The sequence below is a fragment of the Sus scrofa genome, chromosome 11, assembly GCF_000003025.6.
Source record: "Sus scrofa isolate TJ Tabasco breed Duroc chromosome 11, Sscrofa11.1, whole genome shotgun sequence".
Lineage (NCBI taxonomy): Eukaryota > Metazoa > Chordata > Mammalia > Artiodactyla > Suidae > Sus > Sus scrofa.
Genome location: NC_010453.5, coordinates 71,045,633 through 71,070,528, shown reverse-complemented (window position 1 = coordinate 71,070,528; position 24,896 = coordinate 71,045,633). Strand labels below are relative to the sequence as shown.

Sequence of the window (24,896 nt, the reverse complement as noted above, 5' to 3'; positions counted from 1 at the left end):
CTGGGGGGTTTGTTAAGACTCAGATTTCTGGGCCCCCTCCCCAGGGCATCTGATTCAGGAGGTCAAGGGTGGGACCTGGGAGTTGGCATTTCTGATCATCTCCCCAGTGATGCTGCTGCTGTTGGTCTGAGCTTTGTCAGGCTGCGCCTTATCGCTGGAGGCAGAATGGGTATCAGAGGGTCCACTTCCGTGGTCATTAATTCCACCCGAAGTTATGCTTCGAGGCACTACCCTAAAACGCAGGCTTCTCTCCGAAACCAACCGGCATTCCTTGTGAAAGGCTATGATCTCAACCTGCAACTTTGACTGTCAAACAAGACAGCTGAACGTAGACTTCTGGACAGGTATTTGAGGGAAAATCCCTCCTTCTCCTAGATATGAAAATAATTTACTTCCCTTTGTCAGTGGATTGATGTACTACATGAATGGAACGAGGCAATGACTTATTTTGTAACGTGGCTCATGACTTTCTGACTAATCTCTATACTGAGCATAGGTTTCCTTTAGAAGAGAGTTCTCGTGTGACATAGACCTTCAGTGACAGTTCATTTTCACACTGTTTTCATATATTTCAGAATTGATGACTTTTCAGAAAGGACAATTCCTTCATCACTTACATCGGAAGGAAATGAAAGTAATTTTGAAGACGGAGGTTTACCGGCAGATGAAACGGTGCGGGCAGGTCCCGGGGAAGGCAAATATCAAGTAAGTCACTTTAGTGAAAGTCATGTGACATCGTCAAATGGGACTAGCTCGTCTTTGTCCCTTTTTCATTCTGAAGTACAGGAAGTTTTTCTCAGGCGTAGAGGTTATCCCGAAAGTGAACACGAAACAATACAGTTTTCCTCAAAGAAATTATTTTCCATAATGAAAACCAACAAAAATAAAAATGTAATGTTTTCTTCTGACTTTAACTTTTCAAGAACTTCTAGAATCATTATAGAAAGTGAAGATCTGGATGTGGCACCATTCCCTCCTGCCCATTTATTTCTTTCTAGAGACCAAGTCAGACTCCTGGAAGAAAATGTGAGAAATCAAATTCCTTTAAAATCCAAAGCTTCGTTAGAGAGTAAAGCTACCCATCTGTACTCAAGTTCTCAAGAGTCCTTGATTCAGAATCAGCATTCTGTTAGAATGGACATTTTTGCCCAAGCGCAAGATTCTTTTCCAGGACAAAGCGATACTCAGTATCAAAGTTTTTCTGAAGCACAATTTACTAGTCAAGCCCGAGAGTCTGTTAACAACCAGGAATCAATCAGCAGCCATGCTGATGTCAAGGCCAGGTACTTTGCTCTGCCTCAAGAGCTGATGAAGAAACCACTCTCCAGCAGCACACACGCTTCCTTCCAGACAAAAGACATGGTCAGGAACCAACCGTCAGTCGAAGTCCCACATTCTGTTGAGACCAAAGATTCCATCGAGGGCCTAGACTCTGATAAAAAACACTTAGATGAGGCCCAATATTCTGTTTGGTTTGAAGATTCAAACGAGATTAAATATTTAATCCAGTTGGAAAATACTATTTTTAAGAATGCCAGGTTTCTAGTTTTAACTCTGAACCCAAAGTCGGTAGTTAAAGGCCTGCCACAGCTAAAGAGTGTAAGGACAAAGGGCCGGAAACAAATTGCTTCCTCGAAATTAAAGCGGTATCACGCTTATGGCTCAGTGCCTCTTGCACCTACCTTGAACAGGCAGAAAAAGAGAAGAAAAAGCTTACACTGTAAAAGTAAATTTAGGCTCAGAGTTCCACCTCAGAAGTCAAAGGAAACACCAACTTCACGGGTATTTCAAATCACAGGTATTTCGTGTCACACTTCAGAATGTAGCAAGTTAAGACACAGGTACGTTAAGAAGAAAGCGTTACATCAAAGAAAAAGTATACCAGGTATCGTGTTGCGTCTTATTTATGTTTTCAAGTTTGTTCCTCCTTATAGCAGGAAGTATTCCCAGAAAAGACTAGTGAGATCCATGCCGGATTTAATAGGATGTGGCCGTTTTCTGCTGAAGCAACAACATAAATCACCACACGCAGAGCAAGTCAGCCATGCAGGGTCTACCAAGAAAGGAGGAACCTCGGAGAGTACTAAAAATACAGAGGCACATGGCAGAGAGACTACAGGGCTAAAAAGCATTTCACCAAAAATCCCACCTCAGCCAGAACCGTCTTTGATGGCCAGCACCTATCAACGAAAAACACCTCGTTCTCCACTAATAAAAACAACCTGGAAGGATAAAGAGTCTCGTAAAGACCCAGTTACACAAGCACAGAAAATGGATCCTGCAGCGTCCTGTGTCCCAAATAGTGGAAACACAGCTGACCTGCATGTGGCAAAGCATGAGACCCCCTTAGAGGCGTCTATACCAGAACCTTTGTGGAAAGTGGTTTCCTCTCCCCACATGGACTTGGGTAAAAAAATGGAAACATGGGAAGACCTACAAAGTACAGAGAATTCATATCTTCCACTTTCAAATGGAGGGGGTTTAGCAACCAGTACATCAGAAAGGCAGAGGTGCTTTCGAAAGGGAAATACACAAGAACAAAAAGATTTTCTGGAACTTGTTCTGGAGTCTTCAGATGTCAGCTTGCTCGTTTCACCAGGAACCAAAAAGCATAAAAGCAGTGAACAATCAGCAGGTATAAAAATTCAAGAGAGTACAGAAGATGTAAGTGAGAAGGAAAAGAAACCCTTAATGCTTAGTGTTACAGGATGTGTTGACCGACGCAAAGGTGAGGAACTGGAACGTGACACCAGAAGTAATATAAAAAAGATGCAAGATAAAAGAATACCTAATGCATTCCACGACGCCACCCACACTGCCATTTCTGAACCACCTCCTGTGGACGTGCACAGCAGATTCAAAACCAAGGCAGATTCATCAGAAATAGGGCTCAGCCATTCAGTGGTAAAGCAAGATGAGTTACGAGATGACAAGATGATACAGAGTGTGGAATACGTTGAAAAGGGATATATGTTTGAAAAGCCACAAGAACATGACAAAGAGGAAGAACAACAGGCTTTGCAAGAAGCAGTTCCACAGCTGGCACACGGTTTCAGGTCCACCCTACAACCAACGCAGAAGCCCAAGTATGTCAATTTTGAAATAGGTCAGAGCAGTTCAGAAAGCAGAAGAAGTCATAATCAAGAGCTAGAAGTACAACCACAAACTCTTTCTACAGAAACAATTGTGGGGACTCGTCCATCCTACACAGTGGCTCCATGTCAGGTGGAGAAGCTGCAGCCACGTGCAGACAGACCTACCGAGGGGGAGACTGCAGAGCCCGCGCATCCTCTTCCAGTGTCAGCAAGCTTACCAGTTTTAACTGAAACAGCAGAACGTGGCGTCCCATTTGGCAGAAGCCCCAGAAAGACCCTAGATGAACAGATTGCAGAAGAAAAGGAAGCCTTAAAGAGAGTTTTACCTGAAGTCGCCTTGGAGTCTTTCCATAGGCATATGCTTCCTTTATCAGGTTTTAAAAGGAAGAGAATCAGAAACAAATTATCAGGAACAATAAGTTTGCTTGGTCCCGAAAGTGTAATTATGAAAGTAAAGAAGCCACCAATACTTCGCAGAAGAAGACTGAAAGGCAGTTTTAAAATCCTGATGAAACAACGACTGCAAGATCAAATTGTGGCAGAGAGGCTTGTGAACGTTATTGAGCCTCGTCTGTCTGTTTTGCCTCATGTCAGAACGCAGAGCAGATTAAATGCAGATGACCATGGTCTTAGCAAGCTGAAACAAGAGAAAGCAGAAGTTAAAAGAGAAGAGTGTTCAGATACCATTAATAAGGGAAGTGACTCTGGAAACGCACCCAAAGCAGCTAAATTGCAACATGAAATGGAAGGAGACAAAAAAGCTTCACCAGACGCCTTCCTTCAGGATAGCTGGAACCTCAGATTAGATGCATATCCAGAGAAAGAGCTTAAAACAAAGAAAGAAATGCAGCAACCAAGCACAGTTGCAGAAGTCATGGTGGAGCCTATTCACTATACTATAGTGGATCCATTTCACACTGCGAATGTGAAGACAAGCCTGACAACACAAACAGGTACAAGATGCACTACAGATTCTGAGATGCCTCCTTCGGCATCAGAAAAATCACTGACTAGAGACCCTTTAAACCAAACGAGAGGACGTGATGTTCCAGATTATGGAAGTGATACAAGCGAAATGGGTTACTATTTTCCAGAAACAAAGGCAGAATTAGCAGCAATTGTCCGAGAGACTTTGAATTGCCACATGCCTGCTTTATCTCACTTTAAAAAGAAGAAAAACAGAGTAAGATTCTCATTCCTAGGATGTACAGTAAAGCCCCAGTCTGTGCATATGAAGGAACCGAAGCCATCCCTTTCACGTATGTGTAATATCTCACGTCACAGAAAGAAGCTGGAGTCCAGCTTCAAGGGCAAGTTTAAAAAGATCAACCAAGCTAATGGACTGGTGTATGAATATCTCAATACCCTTTACTGTCCCCTGCAGAACAGGTTACAGGGAGAGTCAGACAGCTGTTACAATGAGGTTCAGCTCCACGGGCTCACAGATGTGGGGAGACCACGGTATGTTGATTTCTTTGACAGGAGCAGTGAATTCTGTGGCAGAGAAGAAAACGTGCAAGATGGAGACAAAGAGGAGCAGAAGCCTTTGCTAAGAACAGCTGCACAGCCTTCCCAGTACCTCTGGATCAATGCATGTCAAGGGAAGGAGACCCACTTTACCGAACCAGTCTCAACACCAGACCATTTAACACAAGAGCCACCCATTCACGAGCAAGATAGACAGCACCAAACATGCTTTCCACAAATGGCTTTGCAGGCTGGCCTCCAGATGTGTCCCAGAGAAACTAAGGAACTCCTGAAGACCAGCAGACTAGAAGATGGTATAATAGCTTCCATGGGTCTGGAGATTCTACCTCCTGAGACAGGGAACACATCACTTGAGAAACCTTTAAACACTACCCCAGAGCGTGGCTTGCCATCTGGTGGAAATCTTGAAAGGGAACCAGAAGCTTATCTTGTGGGAAAAAATTCAGAGTTGGCCCCAAATTTGCAAGTGACATTCCTACAGTCTTCTGATTCTGCTGAGCCCTTGGTTTCTAAATCTAAAAGAAAGAAAATCACATTAAAATTAGCAAGGAAGCAAAAAACAATGAGTGGTAGGCATAGAACCATGAGGGAACAAAAGCCATCGTCAATTTTGCATGTGCTTGATGGCCTGCAGAACAAGGAACTGCAATGCAACCTTAAAGCAAAGATGAAAAGCCTACAGCAAAATGAGAGTACAGCAGCTGCATTTTTGGATATCATTCACTTCAAAGTACCCAGGTTAAATGTGGAGAGAGAGATGCTGAGGATAACAAGACCTAGTCTTATGCAGCTAATGCAAGAGAAATCACCAAATGGAAGGGAAGTATGTCGCCCAGATTCTCTTGATACAAGTAGTTTATGCAACCATGTGAAATATGAGAAGGAGGAGCCAGGGGAACAGGAAGATTTCCCAGCTCCAGAGAACAGCCAAGGCTTCATATTCAATGTGTATCAGAAGAAGGATCATGCCTTTGTCAAATCAGATGAGGAACCGGAAGAGGCAGGAAGTATAGACATGCAGGCACAACCACCAACACACTGTACACAGACTCTTCTGAGTTCTGCTCCATGCCCTGCATTGGCTCAATTTCAGTTTGGAAAGCTAGACAGCTCTGCTAGGTTTTCACCTCCAATGTCAGGAGAAGCAAACTTTGATGAAAAAGTATTTTCTGCAAGAGAATGTGGTGTCCCCTCTGGGGTAAACCATCAGGAGGAACAAGCTAGTGACATTGAAAAGAAAGAGAGGGTGACTTCAGATCTCTGCTCGGCTGCTTTATCTGTATCCAAAAGCAAGAGAAACTTCAAACACCATGCAAACAGGAAAATCTTCATGAATCCCAAACATGGAATTTTGAAAGCAAAGAAACCGTCAATATCATACATGCTCAATATCAAGGGCGGTGCCGGCCCAAACCATAGAAAAGAACTGGGATGCGACTGGACAACCAAAATGAAAGAGGAGGACCAAGGGGAAAAAACGGAAGACGGCATGTACTCCCTCCTGAATTTCATACCTGATGCTCACAGGTATAGCAAGAGAGAAAGAGAAATGGACATGTTAGGAGAAAAAAGACTCAGTTCTGAACAAGTAAAGCAAGAGATATCACCAGAGGAAGGGACTGTGACTTCAGATGACACCGAAGAATCCAATCTTGAAGATGAGGACGAAGACGAAAGCGAGCAGGAGATGTTATTAAACGTAATCCCCCAGCACAGCCAACATTTTATCTTCTGTTCGGGCCAGGCCGAGGAGCTCACCCTTCACACATCCAAAAACAAAGGACGTGGGAAGATTCTGTTTGTTATAGAACAAGGCATCCCACCGCAGACGCAGCCTGCAGATCCAGTGCAGCCAGGGGAGCCCAAGAGAAGCCACCAGTCCCAAACTGGCACCACGCGGACGGCGAGTTCAGACTTTCCTCTTCTGACGTCAAAGGAATCACGAACAGGTCGTGTTTCAACGGATACAGGGAGACCCAGTGTCCCAAGGCGTGGGAGCCACACAGGGGAACAGTACCATCCCCGTCAGAGTCACGAGGGGAAGGCAGCGGTTCCAAAAGATCTACAAGCAACTTTGCTGGAGCCTTTGGATGTCTCCGCTCCCGATCTATCTGGATCTAAAAGGCAGAGAAAGACATTTACGTGTAGAGCCTTTAAAAGTAAAATGAGTCCCAGAGGTGTTGCCATGAAGGCAAGGAAGGCACCCATTTCTCAGATATTTAACATCCCTGGAAACAGTTGTCTAAAAACCCTACCTCCCAAAACCCGGAAGTCACAGATTGTTTACTTTTTAATTCATGCAAAATACTCTGGGGTACTGGACGATCTTACTCTAGAGAGAAAGGAAGGGTTAACCCATGAATCACCAGCAGGGGTTATACCCACACTTGTTTCATCTGTGTCAAAAAGAAAGAAAAAGGACTTAAAACTTACAGACAAGAGAAATAGAATGAGTCACACACGCACACCTTGGAAGGCAAAGAAGGCACCAATTTCCCAGATGTCTGATGTCACAAAGCGTGGTGTGCCACGCTACAGCAGACAAATTGAACACCACTGCAAAACCATGATGAAACGAGGCCAGCCTGTGGCAGGTATCATCCCAAATGTCATCTCCTCTCCCACATCTGGAAACGTAGAGACGGGGATGCCCTGCAAGACAACCTTCAGTCGTGAGCTGCTGCAGCAAGAACAGGCATCAGGTGGCGAGAGAACCTGGTGTGACGGTTCCACGGGTGAGGAGGGCAGGGCCTCAAGCCTCAGGAAGGAAATCAGAGGCCACAGTGGAGAAGCAGGGCCACGGAATTCTCAGCAGGTCACTGTCCACGCTCATAAAATGAAGGAGCCTCGCCTTGTGAAATCAGATCTAGAACGGAAGTATTCAGCAAAGGGAAAACCCCCAGAATTGCTTACCATCGCTCAGGAGCTGCAGCAATACGCGCTTTTCACACGAGGTGTAGCGCCTTCTGCTTCTGGCTCTACTTTGAATTCCCCTCCATTGGAGAAGCTTCCGAAAAGGACAAAAACACAGAAAGGCTTACAAGATGCAGGGAGTGCAAGCGTTTTATCTCCAGTGGCAGAGAAGTCACTCCGTGGCTCTTTCATTGCTGTAGCACAGAGTGACGTCCCATCTGGGAGAGGGCCTGGGAAGAAGCTTTCTAGCGCCGTTCCAGAGGGAAAGATAAGGTTAGGAGAGGATTTGCAAGCGAGACCCCTGCAGTCTTTTGGCTTCTCCATGCCAGCTTCATCTGAAATTAAAGGGCTGAGAAGTGCCGCACGGACCCCTAAGTCCAGAATTGGACAAGCACAGATGGCAGTGATTTTCAAGACAACGAGTACCACTAGGTCTGGTGCCCCACCCCGTGGAAAGAAACAGATCTACATCTTGGGTGACACAGCCAAAGGACTCTCTCAAAGTATGCCAGGCACATTTGCGAACACCTTTTTCCCACCTACGCCTGGGCCACCTGCCCTCAGAACACACAAAAAATTGAAAGCAAAGAAATGCCCATTAAGAAAAAAAAGCAGTATTATAGAGCTGAAACGAAACGAAGGAAAGAAACTATGTACACATTCCTCTAGTAAGTGGAGCACCTCGAGAAACACGTCGGAATCCAGATGGCAGAATGAAACAGAGGGCAATGAAGTCAGAATCAAAGCACGTCTAAAATTCCTGCCTAGGACAGGAAGTAGAAAAGATCAGACTATGCTTGTGACAGAGGAACAAGTGCAGCAACACACACTGGTTTCAGAAAATATATTAGAGTCTCCCTGTTCTTTTCTGAAAATTCCATTTCCAACGGAAAAGCTGAGGATTATCCCACCACAAACAGAGGTACTACCCAGACCCAGTGAAAAGATCTCCTGTCCAAAAAGAGGGAAAGCCATGTCTGGTGGTCTTGCTGTTGCTGAGGCAGAGTATAGCCCTGCATCTGGTGGGGCCCTGGCAAGGAAGCTGGATGTTCCCGGGGCAGGTTCCCTGAAGCGTGAAGAAAAGGAGGAAAACACAGACACTCAAAAAGTAATAAAATACCCACGCTCAGAGATCTCAGTGCTTGAAGATCCAGATGATGAAAGCTCCAGCAGGAACGTGGATGGTCATTTTGCCAAGAAACATAAGGAGCTGCAGCGGGATTTACTAGCACTGTCCATGACGTCTTTTTTATCTGAATCTGAAAGGCAGGAAAAGGCGTTCACATTTCCAGAAAGAAAAGATCTCAAGGGTGCCGAATGTAGAACCATGAAGGCAAAGAAACCTCTTTGTTCACAGGTCCTTAATAGCACCAAGCACGGTAACCTGTGCTGTAGAAATGGACAGGAAGGCAAGTTAAAACCTATGATAAAAGACGTGCAGCACAGTAAAAGCATGACTGAGGCATTTTCATCCCCCACACCTGTTTCAACTGACAACAAACTAGATATTGAAACGGATGGCACACCCAAACCACGGATGGATCCCCCAAGAGGAAAAATGCACAGCCACACCTCTGCACAGCTAGAGAAACCACCATGTGATGGGGGAGCATGGGAGGCTGATTTGATGGTTACACAAAGCAGATCCAGCAACACAGGGAACACACACGTGCCCTGTGAAAAGAAAGAGAAAAATACCCCAGATACATTAGCAGAATCGGTTCCACAGAGTAGCCAATGCTTCCATTTCAGTTCTCACCACATGAAAAATCTTGACCCTTGCAAATCAGAATCTAAAATGCATAGTTCAGAAGCCAGAGGGACTTGGAATTTGTCTTGTGCAATGCAAAAGAAGAGGCAAGAAAAACATGTTAGAGAAACCATCTTGGAACCTCTTTCTAGAAACGTGATGAACTTTATCCAAGTACAGACATTGAAGACAAGTCTTCATAACCAGGGGGGAATTCAGTACATGGTAGATCCAAAGACTCCATTGCCAAAAGCCCAGAAATCAGAGACTGGCTCCACACAATGTGGTGATCCCTGGGATGGTAAGCCTGGGAGGAAACGGGAGAGTCCTATTTCTAAGGAAAAGGCACGGAATCAAAATGACTTCGTAAGAAAGGCCAAGATACTGATTCCGAAGGCAGATAAGTCATTAATTGAGATGCGTTATCTTAACGTAAGAGAGTGTAGTGGTTCATTACAGCCAAGAGAAGACACGGCGCCAAGAGGGCAAAAGAAACAGCAAGAACCATGCGTCCCAGGAACCAGCCAGGATTCTGCTTATGCCTATGCACTTAAATACCCTAAAATCATAAAACATAGTGCTAAAGCAGAAACAGCAAGCATGAAAAACACTACATATACCGAGCAGGTAAAATCTAAGGCAAAGAAACCACCTGTTTCTCTGACGTGTAACACCATAGGATATGGAAGCCAAAGCAACAAAGAGGACATGAGACGTTACATCCAGAAACAGAAGGGGTTCCGGCAAGCTCAAGCTGAGGCCGAGTTGGTTCTGAACACTATTTGTGACTGTGGACTTATTCCATCTAAAATTAGAGAGTTGATGGAAAGGAAGAGGGAAAAAGGCAAGCCACCAAAGCTGGTACACAGCCCTCCACCGCCCACGCTGGAGAAATCCCTCAGCCAAAGACAGATGGCATTTTCACAGTCCATGCGTAAGAGTGCTATATCAAGAAATAGTAAAACACTGAGATGGTACGTTGGAGAGCAAAAAGAAAACCAAGTCGCTTCAGCAGACCTTCTCCCACAGTGTAGATACCGATTTGTGATTAGCCAGCAGCTGAAAAAAGAAACGGACCATGTCAAATTCACAGTAGACTTGAAAAGAGAAGTATATCCTGATGTCCTCTCACAAAAGAGGGAAACCAGTGGCGCTATGTCTGACATCTCGAATATTAGAATGCATACAAAACATGAATTCCTTACTGCACAGAGAGCAAAGAAGGGAGATGAGGCCATTGTCCAAGGATCCGTTTCAGCTCCAAAGGGGAGAGAAGTATTTGAGAAAACTGACATGTCACTAAGTTCAGAAGGACAGACTGTGTTAATTCCAGAGTTGGCAGCTTCCCAACTGAAGATTTGCAAGAAGCAGGAACTGCTAAAACAAGGAAGCATTTCATATCTGGAGCCTAGTACCTTCCCCCTTGCGGAAACTCCTCATCCAGAAAACACAGGAAAGGTCCCTGAGGACGATGCATACACTGAGAGAAAAAGTGTTTCACATCTGTTGAGAAGAGAAGGATTAAAAGAAACTGATATCTTACAGGGTTCAAAAGGACAGACATTTCTTTGTACAAATGTAGAGGTCCAGCAAAATGTTTCTGCAGCACAGAAAGATTCTGTATCTTGCCCCAGTGGGGAACCTCTCCTTGTTAAACAGACAGTAGATGCAACAAGGGAAAAAAATGTCAGCATCCCATTTGTTTCAAATGCAAATCCATGGAGAAAAGAGAAATCAAAGTTAATGGATATTCTATCGAAATCAAATGAACAGAAAATAAACCTTCTCCAAAAAGTGAGGGCAAAACAACAAAGGAGCTCTAACCAGAAGGCAGAAAGTATTCTCAAATCCATCTCCTCTTGCATATTGCATCAACTCCATATTGAAACGCTACAGGAAGAAGGCTCAGCAAAAGGAATGAGTTCGACAGTTTTGAGCCCAGTGGTAGAGGAAGCATCAAGCAAAGCAGATAATCCAGTGGATCAACCTCCATGCTCAGAAGGAGTTAATCTGCGTATTGGAGGAAGAAGAGAACATCCACAGGAAAGTATGTGCAAGGCTCTTCCAACACCTGTTTCTGATTCTTTGACGGCTACACTTCAGATTAAATTGCCAAGGGTAAAGAAAGCAGTAAAGGAAGTAGGTGATCTAACATACCACACTCCAAACACAGAAGGACTGGGCTTGCCTGTTGTGGGAAAAGAAGGAGGGCAACCAGAATGCACACAGCATATTTGTCCAAATCTTACTTCTCACCCTTCAAGAACTGTGTTTCAAAGTAACACGCCATATGAGAAGAAGGCATTGGAAAAAGGAGTTAGCACTGTGGCTTACACTCCAAGCGCAGAAGGAATTGGTTCGCCTGTTACTAGACAAGGAGAACAGCAAGAGAAATGTACATTTGAGGCTCTTCTGAAGTCTGCGTTTCACTCCCAAGCATGTCTACTTCCAGTTCCTACCCCAGTGCAGCGAGAAAAATTAGATGACCTGAGGATGATGCATTTTGAATATTCAACTCCACAGACTAAGGAAGCATTAAAAGGAAAGGACCTTATTGTTGGCTATAGTCAAAAAAGTGAAAAAAGACAAAGCTTACCTAGTATAGAACACAAACAGCAGCACCTGTGGATTCCCTCTGAGTATCTTCTGGAGCATACATCTTACCCTCAAAATGATCCCTGGCCCCCATCACATTTGACACCCCCGACAAAGGAAGCGTTATCAGAAATGGGTAATGTGTCAAGCGAGACAAGAGGATGGCTCAAACAAGACTTGATTTCTGAAGATCAGCTAAATACAAGATGTCAGTATGGCCTGGAATGGACTGTACCCTTGATTCCTCCAAGGCAAAGAAAAAACCAAAACCTAAGGCTTCCTTTAGAATCATTTAGAATCAGCACTGTAAAAAATCAGAATGTCTCAGTTCTGAAAGGAAAGAAGTCATCGGGTGGGGAGCAGATAATTGATTCAATATCCAATGGTATCTCTCCCAAGCTAAGAGTTAGAAAGAAGATGCGACTATGGAAAGCATATCAAAAAAGAGTACAGAAACAGGTATATCTACCTGGGTTATTTTTACATTCTCTTCCTATCTATATGCCTCTTTGGCCTGGAAGTAAAAGACGGAAGAATAAGGTAGAACAAGGAGTTAAGAAAGGTATAACATGCCCCCAAAGAACTTTGATGTTGGAGAAATCAGTATTTTCAAATACATTTGATACCGCTGACTATAGTACCCCAGGCAACAGACCAGAACATCAATGGAACATAAAAGAGAAAATGGCATATGTGGAACATAGAAAGGTCAAACCCGATTTGGTTGTGACAAATATATATGAGTTCATCCCTTGCTTACCTCACCTCAAATTGAATAAAAAGACAATTGATGAGAGGTTCTCAAATAATGTAAAAAGAACAAAACAACCTATATCCCAGAAAAATGATAGACTAAAAGGAATCAATATGAAGGGAAGAATGGAGCCCAGCATTATTTTAAAGGCAGAGCAATCATCGCTGTCACCTATACCCAGTGAAATGGAATTGCCAATTCTGTTGAACGTTAAAAAGCAAGAGATCAAGGTGCAGAAAGGCGAAGGTAAGGCAGGTATGAAACTGACAAACGTAACATCTCTAGCACATTCCAATCTGAGTTCAAGAATAAAATTAGCAAAAGATGAGTCAGGAATACCAAGGAGTTGCCTTCCACCCCTAAAGGCCCAGGCGTCATCAAATCTTAGGAGAGCATCATTTGCAGAGTCAATTAATAGAGAAAGTTTAAGCAACGTAATAGACGCAGAATATTTGCCACAGAAAAAGGAGGAAGATGGGGACAGTATAGTATATATGAAAGCTTTAAGGGGCCACGAAAGTGCCACTTTGAAAAGGAAGAAAAAACTTTTTAAACATACACCTCATGGAAAAGAACCACAGTGGAAAAATAAAGAACAAGAGAAAATGATGCAGGAGGATAAAAGTGACCTAGATGTTGTTCGGAATAAGCCCCATGTTTGCATCCCTTCTTCCCCTCACCTGGAACAACGAGGTCCCGGGCTGAGAGAAGAGGCAGGCGTGCAGGGAATAACGGGCTTCTGCCTTCCACCGCTGACCCTCCAGGAACTGTCAGATGCAATGACAGTATGCCAGGAGCCAACAGATGCTATTTTACACAGTATAAAAAGAGCAAAATATAGGCTATGGAAGAATGAAGATGAAATGGCAAGGGCCTTGGAAGAGAGAAGGCCTCCCCAAAAAAGAGCTTTGGGGGCGAACCAGTCTCCAGTCACACAGGCATTACAGTTGAACATTAAAGAAAAAGAGGAAAAGGTACAGGAAGATAAAGATGAACGAGTTGGGATTCAAAGAAAATCTCATGATTCCACCTCTTCTCCACCTTCCTCTGAAGTGGACCCAAGAAGAAAAGGAGAAGCGGTCATGCTCAGAAGCACAAGATCCCCTTTCCTACACCCAGAACCCCAGGAGCCATCGGATCGGGGAAAAGTAGCACGTCAAAAGTCTGTTGATGGTGTAGAAAAAGCCAAAGAACATATAACACAGGAAGAAGAGAAGAGAGGAAAAATGGCAAAAGTCATGCCTTTGAGGAGAAAGAAATCACCAGATTCACAGGAAATCCAGTTGGACATCAAAGAAAACAAGGAAAAAACACAAAGAATGAAAGGTGAACCAAATGTGGTTTTGACCTGTACTTCCATACCTGCTACTTCTGTAAAATTGGATAAAAGCATTAAAAAAGCAGACTACAGAGCTGACACAACAAGATGCTCTCTTCCGGAACTGCTACACCAGAAATTACCAGCTGTGGTGAAAAAAGCAAACAAGGAGTCCACTGAGGGTGTTATCACAAGTGCTGTGCAAGAAGCAGAAAAACATGTGCCCCAGAAAGGAGAGGGTAGAGGAAAAGCCGTCAATACGAACTCTCTCATACACCCCAAAGGAACACCTTCCAAGGCAAAGATATCATTGCATCCACGTGAACCCAGTACCCCTGGGACGCGGGACCCCCAAGTCAGAGAAGTACAGACAAACAGGAGAAAAAACTTGGCAGAAGTACAGGAAAGAAAAGTTCTGACAGCACCTTGTTTGCGTCAGTTCCCAGTAAACAAAGATACAGAAGGCAAGCAAGAGGGGCAGGGAATAATAAGACTCCATCTTCCACCCTCCTGGCCCAGAGAATCATCACACGCAGAGAAGTTCACCCATCCAGTGTCACCTGTGAATTACATCTCAAGAAATTCAAGAGGAACTAAATACGGGAGGCAGAAAGAAGAGGATAAAGCAAATATTTTCATGGAAGACCTAATGCATCCCAAGTGCCTAGCTTTGAAGGCAAAGAAATCACCCCTTTTCCAAATACTCAAAGCAAAGAAACTTCAAGTGAGCATCAGAGAGCAGATGAAGAGGGGGCAGGAAGGTAGCAAGGACACAGTTGTGCTTCTGAGCAAAATTTGTCCTTTTGCCACTTCTTCCACTCATCTTAAATTTGACACAATAAAAGAAGAGGAGGGTGAACCAGGAATCCTAAGGAATCTTGTGCCACCTCCTGAGCCCCAAGACCCACTGCTTTCAGTGCAAACAGCACCTCCAAAGTGGACGGATAGCCACAGAAAGAAAGGAGAACGGTATCCACCATGGAAAGAAAAGGACGGAGTGCAAACAGCAGCCCTGAGCGTCTCACTGTGCCCCAGTGGCAGAGATTTCAAGGCAAAGACACCCACACCTCCTGGTGTGCTCAGTGACGCTGAGCACGGTGCTCTGAGTAGGAGAAAGGAAGCAGAGTCGTGCACCGAGGGCAGAGGAGGGCAGGGACTGGGAAGAGCAGAAGGCGCTGATGTGGCTCCAACAAAAACTCCTCCTTCCTCGCCTTCTCCATCTCACCGAAAATGGGATGCAGGGGCCAAAGGAGACAAGGACTTGCTCATAACAGCTGGATCCTCTCGTTCACCATTTCAGCTCCCTGAGTCCTCAGGGGCAAGAAGCATCAGGTGTACCGATTCCAGTCACGGTATTAGCTCATGTAATGTCATAATACATGCTAATAGACTTGTGCCATATAAAGAGGCAATGGTCAGCGTAAAAGCAAAAGACGGGAACGATAGATTGTACCCCAGAGTAGTAACTTTGGAAGCCCACACATCCCCACTTAGCCATCCACACAGTAGAAAGAGGCCACCTTTGGATGTCAGAGAGCAAGGGAAGGGGGCTCAGAAGGGCAGAGGTGAGCCGAAAGCGGCCCTGAGGGAACCGTGTGCTTCCTTACCTCCTTCATCCCGCCTGAAATGGGACCCTAGCAGACGTGGGAAGGAAGACACTGGAGGAATAACACGATCCTGTTTTCCACCACTGAAGATCCATGATCCGTTCACTCCAAGCACAAAAGCAGATCCTAAGTCCTGTGATGGTTTCATGCTAAAAGAAGAGAGACTCAAAACAGCTACTCAAGAGAAGATGCCCCCAGTACCTGTGCATCAGAAGGCAAAGGAATTTCCACTTTCCTATCTACTTGATACCAAAGAATTGCGGGGGGAAATCAGAGAGCCAAAGAAAAAGGTGCAGAGAGAGGACAGGGACCTAGTGGCAAAACTGAAAAACATCTGTACTTCTTTACTGACTCTGCAATACTGTCAACCTGATTCACCGGGAGAGAGGTACATGATAAGAATGACAAAAGTGCCTCTTGCCCAAGAGCAGTCCAAGCAGTCATCGCCTGCAGTGAAAACAGAAGATGCTAAAACCCCTGATGGAGAACTTGCCACAGAGGTAAAACAATCGAAAGAACACATTCTGCAGAGAGGAGAGACGGACAGAGAGAGAAATGTGGACACCTGCAGTAGGCCGGACCCCCATTACCTGGATTTGAAAGCAAAGGAATCACCTCTTTTACTTACACAGAATCTAAGGGACCTGCAGCAGAAAACTAAAGAGCAAGAGGGGAAAGTTCAGGAAGGTAAATGGCAGCCGAAGGATGTAACGCTCGCTGAGACCTGCACGTCCGCCTCTTTCCCTCCCCGCCCCAATGAAAAGCCCAGCGTCCGGGAAGAGGGCACGCAGACGTCCTCCCCAGTAAACGCCCAGAAATCACTGGGTTCTGAGGAAGAGCTGCACGCAGACCCAACTGCCAGTAGTCCGCAAAAAGAAACACGTTTGCCCCCGAACGAGGAAGAGGGTGGAACGGAGAGAAGAAACTTCAAGTCCTCCAAACGTGCAGAAAATGAGAAGCAGGAAAGTAAAGATGAACCAGGTAGGGTTCTGACCAGATGGGCTCCTTCATCACCGTCTCCCCTCCCCTTCCAATCAGATAAGGAAGTACAGGTCGGTGGTGACGTGCTAGCCACGCATGAAAGGTCTGTTCAGCCGAGAAGATCAAATGCAGGGGAGATAATAGCACGTACAGAGTCAGTCAGTGGCAATATCACGAGAGCTGTTCAAACCCAGACCACGTCTTCATCACTGTCTCCCCTCACACTCCGATTGGAGAAAGAAGTACAGGTCGGTGGTGACATGCCAGCCGTGCATAAAAGGTCTGTTCTGCCGAGAAGATCAAATGCAGGGGAGGTTGCATACACAGAGTCAGTTAGTGGAAGTCTCAGGAGAGATGTTCAAACCCAGACCACGTCTTCTTCACTGTCTCCCCTCCCCTTCCAATCAGATAAGGAAGTACAGGTCGGTGATGACATGCTAGGTGTACACAAAAGGTCTGTTCAGCCGAGAAGATCAAATGCGGGAGAGACAATAGCACGTACAGAGTCAGTCAGTGGCAATATCACGAGAGCTGTTCAAACCCAGACCACGTCTTCATCACTGTCTCCCCTCCCCCTCCGACTGGATAAAGAAGTACAGGTCGGTGGTGACATGCCAGCCGTGCATAAAAGGTCTGTTCTGCCGAGAAGATCAAATGCAGGGGAGGTTGCATACACAGAGTCAGTTAGTGGAAATCTCAGGAGAGACGTTCAAACCCAGACCACGTCTTCTTCACTGTCTCCCCTCCCCTTCCAATCAGATAAGGAAGTACAGGTCGGTGATGACATGCTAGGTGTACACAAAAGGTCTGTTCTGCCGAGAAGATCAAATGCAGGGGAGATAATAGCACGTACAGAGTCAGTTAGTGGTAATATCACCAGAGCTGTTCAAACCCAGACCACGTCTTCATCACTGTCTACCTTCACCTTCAAGTCAGATAAGGAAGTACAGGTCGGTGATGACATGCCAGCCATGCATGAAAGGTCTGTTTTGCCGAGACTATCAACAGCAGTCGTACATACAGAGTCAGTTAGTAGTGATGTCGTGAGACACGTTCAAACCAAGGAGCAACGTACGCCTGGGAAAGCAGAGAGGGACAGAGCGAGCGCAGCAGACCCAAGATGTGCAACACAAACCAAAGACAGGACGTTGGGGTCCAGGAAACCTGCCCCTTCGCATACGCTCCACAGAACAGAATTGTATCTGCACGTTGCGGGGGGAGGGCCCAAGGCACCTGAAGGCCCAGGGGAACCGCCCTGCTTGGCGGTAAGAAAAATTCATGTTTCCCAACCTCCCGCTAAGCCGAAATTGGATAAAGGTACACAGGTAGACGAAGGAAGGCTTGGAATTAAAAGGCCCTCTCTCCTCCCACAAATGCTTTCAGCATTATCAGAAAGAAAGGAGAGAGCAGGTACGAAGGGAATTGGTGGGAATGTAATAGAAAGGAAACAGCACGTGTCAGAGAAAGAAAAAAAGGATGCTGTGACCAAAGTAGATCTGCGGCTCAAGACGTACCGCAGAGAGGCACTGGCCTCACCGATTTCCAACATCCTGAGGACAAGGGAGTTTGTGTTGAATGTTATTAAAGAGCCGGAGGAAAAAAGGCACAAAGGTCCAGCTGGGCCAGGTGTGGTCCTGACAAGGACTTTCCTTTCCATCCCTTCACCTCCCCTTTATCTAGATTCAGGCAGCAAAACAGACAAGGAAGCATCAGGAATCAGGAGATCCTCTTGTGCACAGCGGAATCTCCAGGCATCAGCAGACACCCGGAAAACAGCCACGAGAGAGACGGCTGCTGGCGAGGGTGAAACTGTTCATACAAAACCCTCGGTGCCGGAAGAGGTCCGACAGTGGACCTCCAACTTCATGGTCAGTGTACAGCGCAGGAAAGACCCTCCACGAGTCAGATCCGAAGAAGATTTGAGTCGGTTTCTTTTCAATTCACAGCAGGAGGACTTTTATTTCACAGGCTTTGGTGCCATCCGAAGTGAGAAGAGGCTGGAATGTTTCCTGACAGGGCCAGAGGATCCGCAAGAAAAATACAGAGCAGAAGCTCTCACTACCTTTCTTTCCTTCCCCATCATGGATCTAACTACAATCGAAAATCTGAAGAAAGAAACGGAAATAATGACTAACTTAACCCAGAAAATAAGCCCTCCGGTGTTAGTTTCACTACCAAGGAAAACACCCAAGGACATACATGCCCCCCTGGGCCCCCCAGTCAGTGCAGAAGGATGTCCTGCTGCAGAGCAAGGTGCCCACCAGTGTGACACTTTATCCAGAGCATCTCCGGGGTCTGCAGGTGCATATAAATTTGACAGACCCGAGGGAGACAGACAGAATAATGAAAAAATAAGCACAATGTCCCCGCCCAACGTGTTAGACCCACAGACAAAGGAATCCCTTGAGGAAATGAATATCACACGTTCAAATGCCTCCCCAAATACAGAACAAGAAATTTTCCTGAAAAAGCAAGTGGTGCTGCGGTCTGGGAGTGGACAGAAGACCAGGCTGGATTCTAGCCTTTCTCTGAAGATTCCACTTCCAAACGGAAAGCAGAGGACACCGCTGGAAATAGATATGCACAAGCAAACTACAGTGTACCCTGGACTACAGACACTACGAGGCACAGATATTGGTGTTACAGAGTTTAATGCCCTAAACGGGAAAAAAGAGCAGGCACCAATTGTTCCAGAACAAGAGGCACGCAATTTAGACCTGCTCCAGAAGTCTTTTTCCTCCTGCTTTACTTTTCCACTTCAGTCTGGAGATCTGGAGAAAAAAACCAAAACGGACACAAGCCCTCCTATCCATTTCGAACAAAATAAATTAGAAATGAAAGAAGGAATATTAAAAATAGATACAAACATAGCTGTCCGTCTGGAAGAGGACAAAATAGAAATGCGCAAACGAACCATTGTTAATCTGGAGAAGGACAAAATAAAAATGGACACAAGCAATACAATAAATCTGCGCACTGTGTCTCCAAAGGCAGAGGAACCTGCAGTTAAGACCCGGGTATTCACTCGTGTGCCAAACAGCTGCCCAATCAAGCAAAAACATAAAAAGGAACGAGAAGTGTCTGGTGCCAAACAAAATATTCAGCTACAAAAAATGTTTCAAAAACATACTCTGGGTTCATTTTATGCCTATATTCCTCTACCTTCCAAGTTTGGAGACCAGAAAGGCAGATTAACAGTAGCAGATTTGAAAAGAGAATTGAGCTCTAAACATGTAAATATGAATATCCCAAAGCATCCAATTCTCCATATTCTAGGCAACACAGGACATAGTACTCCAAGCAATAGAAAGAAATTAGAGTATAACTTTAACAAACCAAAGACAGCTTCATGGAGCGAAGGAGCCTCAGAAATATTTATCAGAAGTCTTTCTATTTCCATGAGTCCATCTCACCCTAAAGGAACAGTAAAATCTGAGACAATCCAAGAACAAGCAAAGAGAACCTGTCTTTCAAAATTCCAGGAGAAGTCACCAAATACTAGGGAAACTGTTGAGAGGGACAACTCAAGCGCTGTAAGAAAAAGGGACCAGAATTTTATAAGCACAGTTCCTCGGGATTCTCAGCCCTTTGTGACAGACGGACAGCAAACACACAAATGTCCTAGTGTCAAATCGGAAGCAAACCTCAGCAGCGAAAGCAATAGAAATTTAACTCCACAAACAAAAGGAAGGGTTGCTTCAGAGCATGCTATCTCAAGAGCTGTAAAAGAACCTGGCTTGCTTATGATTGAGCAAGAAAAGGCACCCAAACCCATTCAGACACCTACAGAGTGTGCATCCATGTCAGAAGACTCAAAGAAAAAGGTGGACACTCACACGGAAAATACCCTAAGTATGAATATTTCTCCTCCAGGGGTAGAAGCACCACAATGTGAGACTCAGCTGTCTGATACCGTGGACTGTGACTTGTCACCCGAGCATAGGGATCACGGTGGACCCCTCCAGGACACAACCACACGAGAGGTCCAGCAGCAACAGACTTCTCCAGGAACAGTGTCTGTACCAACCCAACTTAAAAGTAATGAAATAAAAATAGTGATAGATAGTCCAAGTGCAGAAAGTTTGCGGCCTCTCTATGAAGCCGTTCAAAATGTCTTTGAGTCACAGGTGAAAAATATGCTCCAGGACAAAACTTTTGCTGATCCCCTAGAAGAAGGAGAGGACAACAAACCCGGTGATGGGAAGTCGCCAGCTTTTGCAGGGGGTCCGGCTGCAACATCCATGACAGTACATCTCAAATTGCGGCCCAAACCTATTTTAGAAAACTTGACTTGCAAAGGAAAAAACAAGCTCACCAGTCATTTAGCATCAAAAGCACCTGAAATAAAACAGAATCTGATACCAGAGATGGTAAAACGATCCTTCCAAGAGTTCAACTGTTATCCACATCAGGCTATTTCGAAATATAACAGTTGGAGGCTCAATCCAAAACATAAAAACATGTGCTTTTTGTCTCTGGAAGGAACTGATAACATAGACTTTAACCTCAAACACAAATACACACAAGACTCACCTCCTGCCAGCCATATGAAGTCGCTGACTGTTAACGTTTCAAGTGGCCGTGAGGATATCATTACAAAGTCAAAGACTCTAAATGAGCTAGAAAGGAAGACATCTCCATTGACCTCTGCTAGAGAGATGCCATTACCTCATATTCTCCAAAACTACTCAGTAGAAGGAAAAAACAAACTTCTCATTCACTTTTCTATGAAAACATTGGAGATTCAGATGAAAGCCTTTCCCCAAATGATGAGAGAATCTTACACAATGGCCAATGCTCAGGATGGACAGAAACCTTTATCTAAGTGTATCCATTCAGATGTCAAAATACCAAGACAAAAAAATAGAATTGTGTTACTTTTTGAGGAAAAATCTCTTCATCAACTAGATCTTAATTTGCGATACAAATACCTTCGTTTTCTCCTGGGCCTTCCAGCCCAAAGTATGTTCCCTAAGCCAGAGGCACTCCCCAAACATATTCTTAAATTACAGACAGTGGCCCTATGTAAAAAAGTGGATGATGGTGGAGAAAGTGGTGGTCTTTCCATTGATGCAGAACCGTTGGAACAACACATCTCGTTCAAAAAGCAAAGTCTCCGTGAAAACTCATCCTTAATCAGAAAATGCTTGGGGCCCACCCAGGAGGGCACTTCTGACTCTGATCAACACAGCACGGCGCAGAAAAGAGACACTACAGCTCTTCCAAAGTTAACCTCTCACGTGGCTCCAGAAAAAGAGAAACAATGCCATGTGTGGTTTCAAGACACAAACGCATGTGAATCTGTTGATTTAAAGACTAAAGAAAAGGATCACGATTTGGCTGATGCTCGGTCAGTTCAGAGTCTCGAAGATTTTACTGACAGTCAGACAAATAACGTGAGTTCAGATAATTTTGAGGGATGCTCAGCTCTCCGTGCACGTGAGAGTGAAGAATGTCTGTTTTTAGATGCCAACTCTTATTTAAGTCAGGAGTCGCAGAATATTCTATTTGAATTACAGGAAGGCCTGCCTTTGGAGTTCCTCTACAAGAAGAAAAAGGTCAACACTGGCTTACAACCATTTCACAGGGACGATTCAGGTTCCCATCATGTTAAAGGCTGTCAAAAACTGTCCTCCGTTGTGACACCACCTTCTTACGAATCCCACAAAAGCAGGAAACACAGGTCATCCTCCAAAATGCGCCATCGCCCTCCTGACTCGAGGTGTGACAGCTCCTTAAATACTATAGACAATCCATCTGGATCATCGTCCAGTCCATTCAGTGAAGAGAACCTTTCACCCAGTACTAGAAGCAGAAAAAGTTATTCTGTAGTTCCCTTAACGGAGGCCAATATTAAACTGCATCTTGCAAAAAGCCAAGGCAGACCTCACAGGCATTTGGACAGCAAAGAAGGAAGGAAGGCCAAGCTGGACTCACTTAGAAAGGACAAGAGTCCTTGGGAATATGACCGCAGTTATACACAGAGCACAGAGAAACGCACAAGGAAGAAGAAGGGGCGGGATTATGAGTCAGAAAGATCAGCTTATGTCCCAAGCAAACGTAAATCAGCATCGAAACCTCTTCAAGAGGACATGGACTTCTATTCCGAAACAAAGCAAAACCAGCCATTTTTTTATGCCTGTGTACCAGCAGACTCCCTGGGGATTACACCCCAAACCATTCGCTGGACTGTTCCCCCCAAAACTTTGAGGAAGAGAAACTTCAGAGTTCCACTGGTGGCCAAGATTTCAAGTTCTTGCAGCATATGGAGTTCATCCAAAAAGCTGCTGGGGTCATTGTTAGAATCCTTCAGCCTAGTTCATCCACAGTGATACTGTCACATCAAGACACGTCTCATCTCGAGGGGAAAGCTGGTTGCTATCATAGTCTTTGAAAAAATAAAATCCTGTAAAGTCAGATGGTTTCCGCACGCAGTGTTTTCTAAGCTGACACCTTTCATTTCTGCAGTAGTTCTGGAAGGAAGGGAGGGAAACTCGATGATTTGGGGTTTGGTCCAACCCCGCCTGAGATCTCCTTTCAGTTTGTGCTGCATCCTTGTAACTCCCAGAGAAGCCCACAGATGCTGAGGCCCCCTTCCCACCCCACCCCAAGGACTGAAGGGTGAGTCAGGGGAACTGTAGCCCATTAATGAGATTGAGGGAGAATAACCAGAAAGGTAAGAGGATATAGAAACGAAAGGGAGACGGTCTCAAGTAGCAGCGAGGGTTCACCAGTATCAAATGCCACAAAATACTGATCTGAGAGCCCAGACTCCTCTGACGTCTTTGTCCTCACCCCCAAGCGCAAGTGGAACCCACAGGCTCTCCGGGACCCCTGCCCACTCGCCATCTGCCGTGGCCAGAGCATCAGATAGGGACCTCAGCCCATAGCACCTGCTGCTTCGTGGGAACAGCCTCTGGGAGGGCAGGGGGCCTCCCCGTGGTGCCGCCAGGTGAAGGGCGCCACCTTGCAAAGCGTCTGAACTGCCTGCCTTCCTCTTAACCTGCACGTGCACGTTGCCGCCCTGGGCTTCGAGACCCCTGGCAAAGGATGGAGCCGGTCCACCTGTTGACAGAGGTGATAGAGAGCCGGAGTGTGGCCTGGACACTACCAGCAATGCACCCCGGCCTATGCCCTCGGGGCTGGTGATCCCACCCCCATCCCTAGACTCTTGCAGGAGGCCCAGAAAAGCTGGGTTGACCCAGGGGTTGTGAGAAGAGAACACAGATGTGTGTGCTTGGGGGGTCGGGGGACAGAATTTTCAGCACCAAGTGCATTTTTTAGAATGCATTTTATTACTGGCTTATTTCTAGTTTGCAAATAGAGCATTCACCTCATTTGGGGGAAAAAACTTTTTGGGGGAGGCTCATAAAAATTCCATAAGGTTAATCATTTTGTTATATACTTTTTGCATCATCATTACATTCATGCTAGGGATAACAATGCCTCCTACTTTGATTTCTATGTGTGGTGGCATGCTTAATAAAATACAAAATTATAAAACATTCCAATTTTTTTAACAAGGAAAGTATCTAATTTGATACAATTTACACACAACTTTTAATTTAAGTAATAGAAGCCATGAAATTATTTCACTTTTTTTTTTTGGCCCCGCTCTCAGCAGGCAGAATTCCCCCAGCCAGGGATGGAACCTGTGCCACAGCAGTCACAACACCCTTAACCTGCTGTGCCACAAGGGAACTCTGATGGTCTTAGAATCTTGTATGAGTTATATCCATTGAGTCGGACAATCAGATGGAATATTTTAATGGACTTCATTGTAGAGAATCTTGAACATACACACAGAAAGGACAATAGTTTGATGGACTTAATGTGCCCCTCGCTCAGCTGTCACACTTTCATCTATAGTCATGCCCACCTTCTCCACTTCTCCATTACCATTAGTTTTTTTTTTTTTTTTGGTCTTTTTTGTCCTTTTAGGGCCACACCCATGGCATATGAAGGGTCCCAGGCTAGGGGTGTAAGCAGAGCTGTAGCTGCCAGCCTACACCACAGCCACAGCAAGGCCAGATCCGAGCCTCGTCTGCGACCTACACCAAAGCTCACAGCAATACCAGATCCTTAACCCACTGAGCAAGGCCGGGGATCGAACCTGCAACCTCACGGTTCCTAGTCAGATTTGTTTCCACTGTGCCATGACGGGAACTCCTCCATTAGTATTTTGAAGCAAATCACAGATACATAATTTTTTTGTGTGCATGTCTTTTTAGGGCTGTACCCACGGCATATGGAGGTTCCCAGGCTAGAGGTCTAATTGGAGCTGGAGCTGCCAGCCTACACCACAGCCACTGCAACGCAGGATCCGAGCCACATCTGCAACCTAAACCACAGTTCATGGCAACACCAGATCCTTAACCCACTGAGCGAGGCCAGG

General features: G+C 45.3%; 1 protein-coding gene across 1 annotated transcript; it reads left to right on the top strand.

The window, feature by feature from the left end:
• Window positions 531-22,918, top strand: CCDC168 (coiled-coil domain containing 168). The gene has a single exon (XM_021065892.1). It carries the CDS (start codon window positions 868-870, stop codon window positions 22,831-22,833), a length of 21,966 nt encoding a protein of 7,321 aa, XP_020921551.1. The 5' UTR covers window positions 531-867; the 3' UTR covers window positions 22,834-22,918.